Source organism: Diabrotica undecimpunctata, chromosome 3, assembly GCF_040954645.1.
Source record: "Diabrotica undecimpunctata isolate CICGRU chromosome 3, icDiaUnde3, whole genome shotgun sequence".
In the NCBI taxonomy this organism is placed as follows: Eukaryota; Metazoa; Arthropoda; class Insecta; order Coleoptera; family Chrysomelidae; genus Diabrotica; species Diabrotica undecimpunctata.
Window position 1 is genome coordinate 118,959,226 of NC_092805.1, and position 12,117 is coordinate 118,971,342.

The following is a 12,117-nucleotide window of genomic DNA, read 5'->3' on the forward strand; positions in this document are numbered from 1 at the left end:
CTCCTTAAAATAAAAAAAGCAGAAAACTGCATATCTCGGACATGCAATAAGAAACAATAAATATAATTTTCTACAGCTCGTAATCGAAAGTAAGATTTAGAGCAAACGTGAATCAGGACGAAAACTGTTCCTGGCTTAAAATTAGACGAGATTGGACAGTCTTGGGCTCGAACGATTTGCTGAGAAAGACCCAAAACAAAGAAGAATTTGCCAACATTGTAGCCCATCTGAGATAGATGAAAGTATTCGAAACAGAAGAGCTTTTCGTTGTACCACTATAATAATTATACTAGAGAAACCATGTGGATCTTAAATGTAGTTGGCTAATTTATAGTTCCTCCGTATTTAGAACAAATATCGTTTTTATATTTGTTAAATCTTCCACCCGAGATAGTTGGTCAACAAGTGGATATTACCAGTAATCCTTCGTTCTTCCCCATTAATCATTGTTTACGATTCAGGCGTCGATTATTTTTTAATTTTTAAAATTATTTGAAAAAAAAATGCAAGAAATAAATAAAATAAACTGAAATTACACTATATACCACCTATACAATATATGCTTACCATTATTTGTGTTAGCTAGGCTTTTGTTCAAAGTACTAGTAAGTTGTGTCAGTCCATTAAGATTTTTCGTGACCTCATCGTGGCTTTTATTCAATTTACCTTCGATCTTGTGTAAAACTTGTTTTAAAGAAGGATCTTGACAATTGTTATTAGAATTTTGTAACTTATTAATTACATCTTTTTGTGGTAGTTGTTTTACCTGACTATGAAGACTTTTTAGATCTTCCAAGATATCTTTAACACTAGATTTTTGACCATCCAAAGCTAAAAACAACTCTAGATGTAAGCAAAAACATAATTGACTCAATATAAGGTTGTAAAGTTTGGCAATATTTTAGAAAAATGTAAATAGATAATTATAATATTGTAGCATTTTACCAATAAAACGAGCGGTTCTAATTTATATAAATATATTTATTTATAAGTTTACAGTACGATAATGTCTTGTCAACTAAACTAAACTAATATCACTCACTCCGTCGATACATCAGGAATAATCTTGAACACATATCATCGTCTCGAGATGCAACCGTTACATGAGGTACGTCGAAATAAGCTTGCTCCTTACACTGCTTCCCCTTCGATCTGAACGTCCCGATCAGCAACTCTATATGTAGACCCAGAATGGCCGAATCTACAGGACTCTTCAGCTCTGCATGAACCCCTCAAGAAGAAATAACAGCCTACTGACTTTGAAGGACACGATCTCTTCGGGTTAATGCAACACACAGTAATTCGTACGCCGGTTTCTCGGAAGATCACATCAAGCATGCTTCTGACAATCTTTCAATCCAGATTTTCTAGTGCATGGCCTATCTTGGGTAAGGTCAAATTGTTGATGTCATAATTTCACACGATTTTCTTTAAATTAGTTAGAGCACGCCATATATCCTCGTAGCTTGCATTGTCTGTATACGACTTCCTGGTTACCATATACAGCAAAGATCGAGGGTCATCTTCTAATCTCAGTACTCTTCCAACCTTAGGCTGGTGATTTTTTAACTCGTCCAAACGACCAAACTTCTTATAGAAAAGAACGAGATTCCTTTAGTCATCTCAAGGTCTTTGCCAACACAGTGGGCTAGAGAGACGTTATGCGGAACACTAAAAAGATCCTGCTGAACTTCTGTGGTCACGCCGAATCTAGCACTCTTTCTCTCTGCCTAATTTGACATAAATTTATTAAAGCTTGGTCGCCGGTCATCTTTGATCTCATGTTGAAGGGTTCATGCTAGTTTTGTTTTGTTTGAGCCAGCATAAGGTGCAATACGATTTATGTGAACTACTTTTGGTTTACCTTTCGGCAACTTCTTAATTCGGTATGCTACGTCTTTTATTTTTTTTTTTTTAATTTCATACGGATCTTCCCATTGTCTTTACAGTTTAGGAGACAAGCCTCGACGACGTTATGGATTATAAAGCCAAATAAGATCATATTCTTCAAAGCTTTCATTTTTACATCGAGAATCATATTGATCTTTCATTCTGTCACTGGCTAACTGAATGTGTTGTCGGGCAAATTCATGGATTTTGTTCATTCTTAACGAACTTCACGACCTAACAGGCAGGTTGGAGTCTGGCCTGTATTTTCATTCACGGCCTAGCCGTAGGCCACAAGGACTAAATGAATGTGCTGGTCCCAATTTCTTTGATGTTCAGATACAACCTTGGACAGGTATTTACCCAGCATTTGATTCATCCTCTCGACCATTCCATCTGATTGAAAATGCATGGATATCGTTCTGGTCTTATTGACACCAATCAATTTACAAACATTTTGGAAAAGGGTTGACTCTAAGTTTTGCCCTTGGCCGGAGTAGATCTCCAAGGGAACACCAAATTGGCTAAAGAATTCTTTAACAAGTACCTCTGCAGAGGTAGCAGCTTCTTGATTTGGTATCGCATAGGTTTCAGTCCATTTCGTAAAATAATCCATGGCTACCAGGATATTTATTTCCATCATTCGTCTCTAGAAATGAACCTACAATGGTGATTGCTCCACTTTCCATAGGACTACCAACATTGTGCTGTTTCATTTGTGCCATCTTTTTACCAACTGGACTATTACTGGTTGCACACACTTCACATTTCCGACACCATCTTCTTACATCATCTTTACAGATAACTTAATAGAACCGTTCTCGAATTTATTTTTTTGCAGAGTCTTCGTAATACCAAAGTGTCCACCTGATGCACCGTCATGAAACTGACGCATTACTTCTGACACTTTACTTTTAGGTAAAATCAACTGAAGCTTAGATTCTGTACCATCATCGTTCTCAAAGGTTCTATACAGAAGATCATCTTTTAGCACTACTCAATTCCATTGGCTCTAGTAACACTTGACTTCTGGACTACATGAACTAATGTCTTGCCAAGTAGGTCTTTCACTTCGATGCATCCAATCCAGTGCTCTTTTTATATATGGATCATCGGCTTGGACGTCTTGTAGTTGTCGAGGCTGCCATTGATTATTAATGACGGTGGTTCGTCTCACGGAGCAAAGTCGTTCTTTTAACTTCTCTGTCTGTAAGACAGTGATTAGAATTTGCACTGCACGGCCGCGTCGAAAGAGCATCAGCATTTAAGTGAACTCTTCCAGTCCTATGTTCGATCTCGTAATCATATTTATGTAATCATTCTAACTATCTTGCCATTTGGCCCTCTGGATTACGGAATTGTAGGAGCCATTTTAGTGCAGCGTGATCCGTACGAAGAAGGAACTTTCTGCCATACAAGAATTTATGGAAATGCTAGCAATTCTCTCCTTGTAACACAATAGTTTCTTTCTGGTTTCGACAAGACTTTGCGATGACTTTTTCCTGCCCATCTTGGATTTGGGAGAGAACAGCTCCTATTGCACTGTTGCTGGCATCGGTATCCAACACAAATTTTCCTACCTGTCTAGGGTAGCTTAAAATCGGTGCACTGATCAGAGCCAGAAAGACTTCTGTCAGATTGTTGGCATGTTCCTCGAAGGTTCTTCCTACCACAATTACATTATCCAAATAAACCAGGCATGTTTTCCATGTTAGACCTCTTAAAATTGCCTCCATTAATCTTTCAAATGTGGCAGGGGCATTACATAAACCAAAGGATATAACCGTGAACTGCCAAAGCCCTGATCATATCGATAATGCGGTTTTTATCCCGATCAGCTGGCTCCATATCTACTTGCCAATATCCACTTGTTAGATCAAATATGGAGAACCAACGAGAACCAGAGAGAGTATCCAATGTATCGTCTATTCTGGAAAAGGATAACTATTTTTCTTAGTTACCGCATTGAGCTGGCGGTACATCATCTAATCCTACACAACATAAATTGGTTGTCAACCAGAGCATGTTACATAGATTAATAGAAATTCCCATGTCAAGAAATAGCTTCGAGATTATAAACTTCTGTTACAAGCTCTCAGATGGCATCATGGATAGTGTAATAGAGCCATTAGTAATTTCAATTGGCAATGCTGAGAGTAATACAAGTTTCCTAGAAGATGAATAAATTGTATCTGCAATGTAATTTGAATGTGATTTTGATTTATTTGAATTTGTTTTTTATAAAAATTAAAAATATAATTAAATTCTGCAAGGGAGACAAAATGGAAGATGTAGACTTTGTAAAAAGATTTTACATTAAACTTTTTTCAAACAATCTTCTTTGAAAAGATGTACTTTTGTCTGTTTCAATTCAGTGCCATTCATTTTAATAAAATTAAGTTTTTTTATTTGTGAAGTTGTCCGATACTGATTACTGGATTACCGTCAAAAGCCGAGATGGTCAACTAAAAAAGAAGATCTGGTGATTTTTCTAATGACATTATTGGGTGTGAATCTGTCTTTTGAGTTTACTCCTCCTAGTTTAAAAACAGCAGATATTTAAGAGCGACAATAAATAAGTATTTTGAAAAATTAAAGGCAAATATCGAGCACAATTTTAATAATCAAATCTTGCCCAAGTACTTTCGCTTTCTACAGCATCATCAGGGGCATTTCGTTAAATTTGGGCTATACATCAAGCGCAGAATGTAATAAACATGAAATTAAACATAAATTGTACATAACACTAGACTAAAACAAGGACAAACAGTTTAAAATTATTTAAAAATTATTCTACGCTACATTCTTGTCGGCAACAGGAGAGAGAATGGTATTTAACGGAAATGTTATGGTGACGTGATCATTGTTGGGTCATTCTTTTTGCAAAAAAAATTGAACGAAGAAGAATATCTAGAATTATTACAGGACATAGTTGATCCCATTTTGACAGATATAATCGAAAATGATAACAGGTACTCACAAGATTTTTTTTTCAATAAGACGGCGCGAGGCGCGGCGCATTATAGCATAAACATAAGGCGATACATTAACAAACTATTTCCTAGGCAATGAATTGAAAGAAAAGGTATTATTGAATGACCAGCAATATCTTCTGATTTAATTCCCCTGGACTTCTTTCTATTCGGTTATTTAAAAAGCAAGATTTTTAATACCAATCCTGCTTTATCGGAAGAACTAAGACGAAGAATAAAACATGAATGTAGTCTAGTAACCCCTGAAATACTTCAAAATGTTCGTTGTAATTTTGAAAAGCGATTTTATAATTATAACGATGATGGTGGATATCATTTCAAAGATTTAATTAAATAATTATATTATTATATAATTATATTAAAATTTAGTCAATTTTATTTACGTTACTTTTAATAAAGTTTCCTATTAATGCTGCAAATTTTGTTTTAATATAGTTTTTGGGATAAGTTTTGGGTTAGGTTGAGAATGGGGCATGGGAGGCGGGGCGGAAAGTACCGGATTATTGGAAGTGTCGGTTTATTGAAGTGCCGGATTAGTGAGATTGTATTGTATTTACATGAACGCTGTAAGCGAAGTTTATCTTTAAACCTGGGCAATACATTAAATTTATAATCAAGTTTTAGTATTTGAATATATAGGAATTACTACAGGATAGGATTAAATAATTTCTTTCTATTCTTTCTAATAACTATAATTAATAAATTCTTGCAAACAAAGTATAGTATGCAACATAAACTTTACAACAAATGTCTATTTCCTACATCGGTTTTAAAATAATGTAAGTCGAAAGAATACTATATTGTAAAATATTGAAATGTAAAAAGTTACCTTTTATGACATTATGCTTCCACTCTTCGTTTTCTTTACTGTCAGTTTTAGTGTTATAATCAGCTAGTTTTTTATCATACTTATTTAACAACTGTTGACTGTCATTGAAGTGTCTTTTTAACTTTTCCAAATTGTCCGATGATTTGTTATGTAAATCTTTAACTTGTTGGTTGTCTGTCTTAATTTTAGAAACCTCGTTTTCGATTTTTCCTATAGTATTGGTAACTTTATCAATTTTGTTCATTACCTCTTTTTCCATTTTCTCAAAGTCTTTCTTAGACATTATAGGTTCCGTGATCTGAGCAGGAGGTTCATTTGCTGAAATCTAAAACATCGGAAAATATTATATATAGATTATATTTAAATGTAAACATGTGTAATAATGGAAAGTACTTTTTTTGTAATTGTTATATGAAATAAAAAAAGGAGAATAAATAAAATTTGCAATATTGAATATCTATTTCCGTTTTGATAAAATAAACGATTTTTATAATTTCTAATGAAATCCATAATATGTGTATTATTTTGATTCTCTTTTGTCTATCCCTATAAGGAAACCGCTGAGAGATATTTGAAGCCACAAAAGTAAGTATTGATAGGATCATTCAGCCCTGAGATTTATATTTTATTTATGTTTTGATTTGTTTAATTAATGAAATAATTAATAATTGATTAATTAATTGAAGCAGATTACATCTATAAACATCAATAGAGTTAAAGTAGATCATAATAAATGTATATATATATATATATATATATATATATATATATATATATATATATATATATATATATATATATATATATATATATATTGGTATATTTTTTGGTTTCTCTTCATAGCTAAAATTAGAAAAAGTAACTTCACGCTAAAAAATATGAACGAACCTTTGAAATAATTTCGTTTTTCATCTCCTCCATAATAACAGGCAGATTTTTCTGTATGTCAATGACCGCCTCGTATGTCCGCTGCAATTGCATTTTTTCTCTTTCGTTCGTTTGCATTAAAATCGTTTCGACGGCCGCCAATCTTTCGTCCAACCTTCCGACGGTTCCTTTGAGCGGATCTAACATTTTTATCCGCTTATCGATGTTTATCATGCCTTTCTTTAATTGCTCGCCGAGCACCCTATCGCGGTACTCGTGTTTTTCTAATTTGTCACCCGTCGCCCGAACTACATTGACAATTTGTAAAATTGCTACCCTGATATCTTCATTTCTGAAAATTAAAATAATTATGATTAATTTCTTATTGACGAAAAACGATTACAGACTAAATTAGTGTCTTAATTATGTGTAAACGCATTTTATAACTGTATGTAGGTATAAATAAAGTCTGAATCTAGAAAAATAAAAAATAATAATACGTATATATAAGAATGTTTAAATATTTTTTTTATTATTTCAAAGTAGATTACAGATACGCAATTTAATTAATATAAATATGTAAATTTAATTAATTGAACCACAAAACGTTAGTGTATTTAAGTGCCTTTTGCCTTATCTGTTTAAGTTGCCCTAAAGTTTCTTGATCTGTAAAACCTAAAGTATACTTCACGAATCTGCAACCGTTTTGGATTATCGCTAGACACTAACAAAAGTTATTTAACAGTTATTTAAAGTTATTTACAGTTAATCCTTTTGATATAATCCATCTACACTGCACTTTATGCGGAAATATTTGTGTATCTTGCAGTTTCATCTTTATTGCTCAACATTAAAAACAGTTCCATATTCACAAGATTATTAAGATTTAGATTTTTTATATATATTTTTATTTTATACTTATTTACCTGCAAAATATTTGCTAGAACCAGATTAGTTATTACCTAGAATTTAATATGATTCTAAAGTAAGCTCTGAGAGATTAACATAAGCGTTGATATTTATTGAATCTCATAGCATGTACTTAGATTTTTGACCATTCGGAGAAACTGATACCTTACTTTAGCGATACTCCTAAACCGGTTGCAAATTATTGGTACCCTAATAAGTTTGTCATAGTAGTACTTGTGAATGGAAAGAGTTTGTTTGTGTATTGACAGCGAAAATTGAGAGAGGCGTTATATAAATCAAGTATTATTTAATTTGTATGCTTATTTTACTGTTGAAAAAGCTTATAGAGACCCTGTGCGACCAGTTGAATCAGCACATAAACGTGTGTAATGCATTGTGTATTAGTGAGACAAAACTCAAGTCCGTTTTGAAAAACACAAAAGTGTAAATAGTGAAGTAGAGGTAGTACAATATAAACCTACACCACACCCTAAGACTAAAGACCTTCCTGAGGTTTGTAAGTTTGAAATTACATTAAATCGAGACATTACATATAAAATGCGTGAAAAGTACTAACATGTTTTCAAAGAATTTCTATAGAGATGGTCTTAAAAATACTAAAAAACAGAAATACATTCGAAATTTCCAATGTGAGTCTCTGGAGAATTTTCAAACAGATTGGATTTAGGTTCAAAATGGAAGACAATAAAAAAGCCTTGTGAGAAAAAGCTAGTGTTATTCATAAAAAAATCGAGTTTTAAGAAACTATAATAATTAAAAAAAAAATACGCTTCATTTGTTTATTTAAACGAAACGTGGATTTTTGCTAAAGGTGGAATAAAACCGATTTGGCAGGATGAAAGCCTAAGATCCATAAAACACACCGATACTGAGGGAAAGAGACATATGAGATAAATAATAATTTTTAATTCAATTCTACCGGTATAAGCAATCACCCACTAACCGATCAACGGCTTCGGGCAAATGAGTTAGTAAGTGGTACTGCACTTTTTTGTCCTGGGGTTGAGAAATTGGCCTATAAGGCGGATGAACCTATTGCCGCGGATTTGCCTAAAACAATAACCATGCAAAATACGGTCAATCACATGGCCTCTAGTCCGCGGCGGACCTTTGTTGGTCGAGGGGTGCTAAGAATCCCCGTGAGGAGGTGCCATCCAAATGTGGCAAATAACTATATGGAGAAAAAATTCTTTTTAAATTTCGAGACATGAAATGTGAGGAGCTTGTTCGAACAAGGAAAGACACGATTCGGGAAATGAACAGACTGAACCTAGAAATATTAGGCATAAGCGAAATGCGCTGGCCTTTTTCCGGTAAAACATCGGTCATGGATAAAATGATATATTACTTCGTAAATGACACACTTAAAAAGCAGCTGTTATAAATTGTGTTCCCTTTCCGGATAGAATGCCGTTTTTATAAATACGGGGTAACCCAGTAAACATTAATATAGTGCAAGTGTATGCTCCACCTGCAGATAATAATCAGAAGCTAAAATAAAAAAATTTAGATTACAAAACTATTATGCGAAATCTATTTAATCGATTTTAATGAAATTTGATGCACTATTTTATTATACTTAGTATAAAGATTTTTTAGGCGAATTATGAAGGTACTAAGTGCAGTCTAAATGTTTGAAAAAACATTGATTAAAAAAAGGCTTGTTTCCTGCCTCTTTTTGTATTTATTGCTATTTTGCAGCAAGGTTAATAAATTAAAATATTTTTAACCGGTCGTATCTTATAGAAAACTCATTTTTTTAAGCCCTTTTTCTATTTGGATTGTCGAATATAGGCCTCTCCTAATTCTCGCCATTCATCTCTGTTGTTTGAAGACGTTTCCACATTGGCCCTGCAGTTCTTTTAATATCGTCGCTCCATCGCATTTGCGGTGTTTCTCGTGGTCTTTTGGCTTCATATGGCCGCCAATTCCCGATTTCTTTATTCCATCGGCCATCTGTAAGACGTTCGTTATGTCCAGCCCATTTCCATTTCAGTTTAGCTGCCAGTTCGACAGCATCTTTTACTTTTGTTCTATTACGAATGTTTTCATTGGTTTTATGGTCTTTAAGTGAGATACCCAGCATCCGTCGTTCCATAGCTATCTGATCTTCTCCATGTTTATTTTAGTGAATGTCCAGGTTTGTGCTCCATATGTAAGAACAGGTAGGATACAGGAATTAAATACTTTGGTTCCCAGTCTTTGAGGTATATTTTTATTTTTAAGTACATATCAGAGTCTTCCGAATGCTGCCCATCCAATTTTTACACGTCTACTTATTTCGGTAGACTGATTTTCTTTGCTTTACTTGACATTTTGACCCAGATATGTATATTCATCTACGTGTTCTATCTCTGTCCCTTCGATGTTTATCATAGGTTTGTCATCTTTGTTTGACATTAGTTTAGTTTTGCTGAAATTCATTTTCAGTTCTTTTTTTAGGGATTCTATATGTAGCTCCTCAATCATCGTATTCAGTGCATTCCACGTGTCGGCTATTAGTACTACATCATCTGCGTATCTAAGATGGTTCAAGTATCTTCCGTTAATAGGGATTCCCTTATTTTCCCAGTCTTTGACTTAAAGATATCTTCTAGGGCAGCTGTAAATAATTTTGGAGATATTGTGTCTCCGTGTCTTACTCCTCGGTTGATTCCGAAAACTCAATTATCGCTATTTTATTTTAATACGACTTTGCTCCAAAATTAATCATTTTAATTATAAGTAAGTAAAAAAATCGATGTTTTTAGTAATTTCTAAATATTTTAATTTTTTTATTAATATACAACATATTTGAAAGGGAGAATAAGTCAATCATTATTCCTGAGTTACCTCACAACTTTTTCTGCAAAAATCAGAATGAATTACCACCACCTCTTACATCCAAATTTATTAATTTTTTCACAGATCCGCCCAGAAACAATCGATTGTTTAAAAGAACTATTTTCATTTTTTGAAAACTTTTGAATTTTTGAATGTTCTATAAATTTATATCAATATCCATTACATTTAAAATAATTATTATAACAAAACTATTAATAATGATTGCACTTGTGTGGAAATAACATATGAAAACAAAAATAAATCATTTGATGGCATGCTAACAAGAATGCTGGCTCAATGCCAGCCATTGGTGTTAGATGGATGTTTTTATTTTTAATGTGTTGTTTTATGCGCCCTCGTTAACGATTATTTAATAGAAAATTTCTAGGAAATCGTGGTCAACCAGCAAAACACGTGTTTCCTCAACTTTAAAGTTCTAAAAAGTTGTTTAAGAGATTCAAGAGTATCGAAGTTCAAAATAGCACACACTTGTATAGTTCTCTTTGTTTAACGATGATAAAGTTAACGAATTATATACGTTCGCACATTATATACACGCACAAAATATATCAAAAGAATTTCTATCAATCTAATTATCAAGAATTCTACTCAATTTCATATTTGGATATATCTCCCCCTTCCTCGCTCCTATTTTATTTTCGTCCATTATGAGCAATGTCAATATATTTCAAAATATATACTTGAGCATTATGTTTGAAATCATCTGCCAATAAAATATAGTTTTTTTCTTTATTTTTATGATTCCACGACATTCAATACCTCGTTCTTATAAACAATCGACCTGTTGTTAATTTGTCTCAGAACATGACCACAGAAGTCATGTTTTATAAATCTGTGAAAGTGTCTTGGAGAGCTAATTAACGCAATAAATAAGAAAATTTAATACAAGAGGAAGACGTAGATTTAAATTTAATAATAAGGAAAAATTAAAAAAAAACTAACAAAATCACATGGAAAAAGAAGGATAAATACTGAGTATTAATAGGACTCTCAGCATATAAACGCCAAAGTAGTCTAGAAGTTACACAAGGGTAGAACGTTATTATTAAGTCTTAGCGTCCACCAAACTGGCGTGACATGTAACATGGCAGTGACATAGCACGGACACGGCACTATCATGGCAGGTAATCGCACACTAAAGTAGTATGACATTAAAAAGGCTTCTTTTTCTTTAAGTTCCATATTCTATCAAAGGTTGGAAATCATCATGGCTATGCGGACTCTATTGACTGCCGCTCTAGAAAGTTCTGCACTACTGCATGCAAACCATTTCCTTAAGTTATTAAGCCAGGATATTCTTCGTCTTCCCACATTTCGCTTTCCTCGGATTTTGCCTTGCATAATAAGTTGTAATAATGCGCATTTTTGCCCTTTCATCACATGTCCTAAGTACTCAAGTTAAATTGTTAAGTTAAATTAAATTAAAAAGGCTAGTTAAATTCAAACTATCGCCCTCTGAGGATGAAGTTAACGCTTTTAAACGTCAACAATACGAACAAAACTCGTCCACAACGACATTTTTTTGTACAGCCTTATTGGAAAGAGATGCAAGAGCATAGTAGATTTAATGTATTTAAAGAATTAAAAAATTCCGGACTTGTGTTGTCATAGATACCTGGAAATTTCTCAATTAATGAGACAAAACGAATATTAAACTCTGGACTATCTTCCATATTTAAATTTTTTAACAAACACACATGCAAAATGCAAGTAGCATGTGGCAAAAAGTAGAACAGCTCTATTTTTAACAATGTGGCGTAGCAAGCT

The 12,117-nt window shown here is 33.3% G+C and overlaps 1 protein-coding gene across 2 annotated transcripts in view; it reads right to left on the reverse strand.

The window, feature by feature from the left end:
• The window catches only part of LOC140437300 (uncharacterized), a 74,613-nt gene that overhangs the window by 41,929 nt on the left and 20,567 nt on the right, over positions 1–12,117 (reverse strand). For both annotated transcript variants that reach the window (XM_072526743.1, XM_072526742.1), the window contains exons 3-5: positions 6,598–6,928; positions 5,710–6,034; positions 568–831 (exon numbers count right to left, since the gene is read on the reverse strand). In XM_072526743.1, coding sequence (XP_072382844.1) covers positions 568–831; positions 5,710–6,034; positions 6,598–6,928 — 920 coding nt within the window. The remainder of the gene's footprint in view (positions 1–567; positions 832–5,709; positions 6,035–6,597; positions 6,929–12,117) is intronic.